Raw genomic sequence first — 4,438 nt, 5'->3', positions numbered from 1 at the left:
ATGAGACCTAGACCCTCAAAAAGTGGTCTTGAAACCAGTCTTAAGACCAAGACCGATCTTGAGTACCACTACACTGGTCAACTGCTCTCACGTGTTTTTGGGTTTTATATAGAAAGGGTTCTTCCAGCTGACAAAACATATACTCTGTCTGATATGTTGGTTATTTTAAAGTGCCTGTGACATCAATATTTTATAATAAACATAAATGTATTTTTTGAAAGATAACATTAATAGTGTGTCTCAAAAAAATTCACGCTGCTTAGATTAAACTTTCTTGAGATATTCGAGTGTGCAGTAACAGGAAATGATGACAAAAGGTAATGTCTGTGAACAGAGCATTCCTACAACAGCTAACAACACAGACTGTATAAAATAATCTGATGTTTGTTTAGATTATTGTGAGTCTCTATCAGAGAGATGAAGAAGAGTCAGAGTTCAAATAAAATTGTTTCAATAAGCAAAGACCAGGGAGTTCATTTTCTCTTAAAAAAGTTCCCCTTTGATGTCACTTCCTGTTTCCCATCTTGTTTCACTTTGGCTGAGCCAAGTTCAAATGAAAATATGCAATGAGAAAAAAGGGTAAAATCATATGTATTAAGTTTCTTAAATATAATGTTTTATTTGACATTTTGTATTTCAAGGATATGCATGTCACAGGCACTTTAAAGTTGGGTTCTATGGAAAGTTTAAGAATGATTAATATCTTACCTGTTGTAGATAACTTTTTGAATGACCTCAGTTTGGAGAAATGGAGTTTAATTCTGACCAGGCTGATGAGTTAGTTAAATAAAACCAACACTGAAATGCGTTGCTGCTATTGCAGTTCATTCGAATACAGTTTATTATCTTTACACCATCGTTGGCTTCTCAGATTTTGGTTATTTATACATTAATCTGTGATTTACAAGCACAAATAATAGTTGTAGCAGGAATATGATATTTCTGCCAGAATAAGTGTTAATGTGGTGTAAAGGTTTATAAAATAGRGCTAATAAGAAGTGCTGTGAAGCTCAGTGGTCAGCACCTTGCAATCCTGAGGTTGAGGGTTTGAGCCCAGGTTGTGTCAGGAAGGTCATCTGGCAAAAACAGTTACCAAATCTTTCAAGTGGGTTCTTTCACTGCGGTGACCMTTAAAAAGGGAGCAGCTGAAAGATAAACATTGTATGAAGAGTGTGAAATTTTAGAGGCCGATTGTTTTCAGGCAGCAACATTCCTCTCTGATCTCAGCCCTGCTCAGACTATTTTCTCCTCAGTCTGGTCAGAATTAAGCAATATTACTCCAAACTAGGATTGCTCAAATGACTATCTACAACAAAAAAAGATACTTATTGCTCACATCCTTTCCGCAGAATCCCATCAAAAGGTTTGAACTACCTTTTTTAAGTTTTTGGTCGCTTAAGACAGCCAGACAGTTGAACCACAACAAGCTTTGGCCTCAACGTAAAAATAAGGTTGACAGAAAATAGTTCAAACAATTAAAACATGAATGTCTTTGTTAGTTTATTCACATTTTTATGTGGATTAGAGCGGACTCTAAATATCATCACAGTAAATGTTGTGCTTTTCATCTCAGAAGCCGGTGGCTTTTTTGAAACAGACTAGTCCATACGGAGCAGAGGTGTGCTCAAAGAGAAGTCACTGGGGTTGGGCTGTGTGGCGAAACACTTCAATAATGCATTTTGGCATCATGTAACTTAAACTCCATAGGACACATTCCTTGCGTGTCTCATTTACCCTCCTTTTTTAGCTATAAGGCGCTGAAATTACTGCATTTGACTTTTTCTTTTAGTTGCACTGTCTGTAAGGCGGCCCTCAATCGTTATGCTCAATGAAAGGGTGGGCACTGGAGAAATATAAACTTATTCATCAGCATCATGTTACCTCCAAATGAGTTTTTTAAAACATTTTTTTCCTCCAAGTGGATGAAACTTAGACAAGGATGCTTCAAATAAAGCCTTTAAGTAAACATCAGCTTCAGCAACACTGAACCTTTGAACAAAAGGAACACGGACTTCACTAAACATCACTTTTGTTCAGAACAGGACAACAACATCACACTTTATATATGATGCAAAGCTGTGGTGGAGGAGGGAGGAGGAGGAGGAGGAGGAGGAGGAGGAGGATTGGTGCTGCAGAGATATGCAACCTGATGAAATGTCAGCAGCTGACCCCCCCTCCTTCATTATGCCTTCCTACAACAAGCTGCAGCTCTGGAGCCCTGCTGGCCTTCCTGTGGAGAGGGTCGGTGCGGTGGGGTCAGGGGGACTCAGTGTAATCCGTTCGGTGTGAAAGGAGACATCCTGTCCAGACTGATGTCCGCCTCGCAGTCCTCCAGGTCACAAACCGAGTCCGTGCCGTTGTCGTTGTTGTGCGAGAACTGCGAGATCCTGTCAAACGTCTCCTCGTGCTCCATACATTCAACCACGTTGGGGATCATGTTGACGTAGGCGTTCGCCATCTCCTTGTGGATGATGGTGTCCTGGTTGTAGGAGACCAGCTCGTTGCTGATGTTGACCGTCTCCACCGGGGTGCTGGAGCAGAAGTAGCGGCAGCCCAGCAGGCTGGCGAAGGCCTTCCTGAAGTCTGCGTTGAAGGCGTAGATGATGGGGTTCAGGGAGGAGTTGGCCCAGCCGAACCACACGAACACGTCGAACGTGGTCTCGCTGACGCACGGCAGGCCCGCGTCCCGGCCCGCCGCGGGCCTGTCACAGAACGGCACCATGCAGTTCAGCACGAAGAAAGGCAACCAGCAGCACACAAACACCCCCATGATCACCGACAGCGTTTTGAACACTTTGGTTTCCCGCTTGATCGACGTCTTCAAGGTGTTGTGGTGCTGGCACTCGATTCGGTTCGTCCTGCAACTTTGCGCGTGCTCCGCCGCGCGCTCCAGCGACGCGATCCTCCGGATTTGGATCTGAGCGATCCGGTATATCCTGGTGTAGGTTACAATCATGATTGCCACGGGGATGTAGAAACTTATCAGCGAGGAGGAGATGGCGTACTCCCTGCTCAGGCTGGAGTCGCAGTTCTCCTCCAGCTGGCGACCTGTGGAGGAAGAGTTGTGCGCCGCGGCCGTCAGGATGTCTTCAGCCGTGGCTTTGTGCCAGTTCAGCTGCACCGGGATGAATGAGATGAGCACAGACAACGTCCAAGTGATGCTGATCATAACAAAGGCCACCCGCTGGGTCATTTTCCTCTCGTAGCGGAAGGGGCTCGAGATGGCCCAGTATCTGTCCACGCTGATGATGCACAGGTTGAGGATGGAGGCGGTGGAGCACATGATGTCAAAAGCGACCCAGATGTTGCAAAAAGTGCCAAACGGCCAGTACCCGGCTACCTCTGCCACGGCTTTCCACGGCATCACCAGCACGGCCACGAATAAATCCGACAGAGCCAGGGAGACGATGAAGATGTTGGTGACTTTGGTCCGCAGGTGCCGAAAGCGCAGCACGGCGGAGCACACCAGGATGTTCCCCARCAGGGTCCACAGGATGAGCAGGGACAGGAGGCAGCCCGTCACCGTGCGCGCCACCATGTCCGTCCTCCCGTCGCTCGTCGCCTCCGTCTCGGTGCTGTTCCACATCATGAGCTCTCCGAGGGGTGCCGGCACGGAATCGATCCCCTGCACCGAGGAGAGATACTTGGCTGGGTTCTCCATGTTCCCTCCTCAAGTAAAGCAATCCATTGCTACGCGCGCGGGGACGGGCTCGGCACTCAGCCGGTCACCGACTCCTCCACACTGACCCGCCGGGCTGCCGCCTTGATGCGCGGAGCGGAGCGCGGGAAAAGAGACAACTGAGCGCCTTAAAGGGAGACTGTGCGCGCGGGAGGACTGGGACGCAGAGGGCGGTGATGCGAGCATATTGAATAAAACCCCGCCGGTCCGGTCGTGTGACCCGGCTGCCTGTGCGCGGCTCTGTCAGTCCGAGATGTTCTTCTGAGCGCAATGAGAGGGGAGTCCCCCCAGCCTGACACAACCTAAGCAGAGCTCGGCGCGTGCACAATGACGCCTACTCCGTGCGTGGTGTCAGCGCTCAGCAGCGCACAAGGGGAAACCACTCATCTGAGGRGTCTGTTCATGATGCGCCGAAGTAATTAAAGACCAGCTGAGAACTTTTGTCCAATTGTGGACTTCCACATTTTCCTGTTGTACTCGTTTAAAACTAATCTGAACAGAGAGGATTTTATCAGGTTATGAACTGACATGAGTGTGCTTTTATAATATTTTATTTACATACAGTTAAAAACACAATAAACCAATCTTGATGATGTAATAAAGCATAAATAATAAAATGGGAAAAAAGATGGAGCTGTCCATGGTGCTGAAACTCAGTCTGTCTATCTGTCTATCATCTATCTATCTATCTATCTATCTATCTATCTATCTATCTATCTATCTATCTATCTATCTATCTATCTATCTATCTATCTATCT

General features: G+C 46.7%; 1 protein-coding gene across 1 annotated transcript; it reads right to left on the bottom strand.

The window, feature by feature from the left end:
• Positions 1–491: 491 nt before the first annotated feature.
• On the bottom strand, positions 492–4,237 carry drd5a (dopamine receptor D5a). Its single transcript, XM_014009876.1, has one exon. It carries the CDS (start codon positions 3,659–3,661, stop codon positions 2,267–2,269), a length of 1,395 nt encoding a protein of 464 aa, XP_013865330.1. The 5' UTR covers positions 3,662–4,237; the 3' UTR covers positions 492–2,266.
• Positions 4,238–4,438: the final 201 nt, after the last annotated feature.

Source organism: Austrofundulus limnaeus, unplaced genomic scaffold (genome assembly GCF_001266775.1).
Source record: "Austrofundulus limnaeus strain Quisiro unplaced genomic scaffold, Austrofundulus_limnaeus-1.0 Scaffold62, whole genome shotgun sequence".
Classification (NCBI taxonomy): Eukaryota; Metazoa; Chordata; class Actinopteri; order Cyprinodontiformes; family Rivulidae; genus Austrofundulus; species Austrofundulus limnaeus.
Note: the sequence above shows the minus strand (reverse complement) of the source record. Positions and strands in the feature narration are given on the sequence as shown.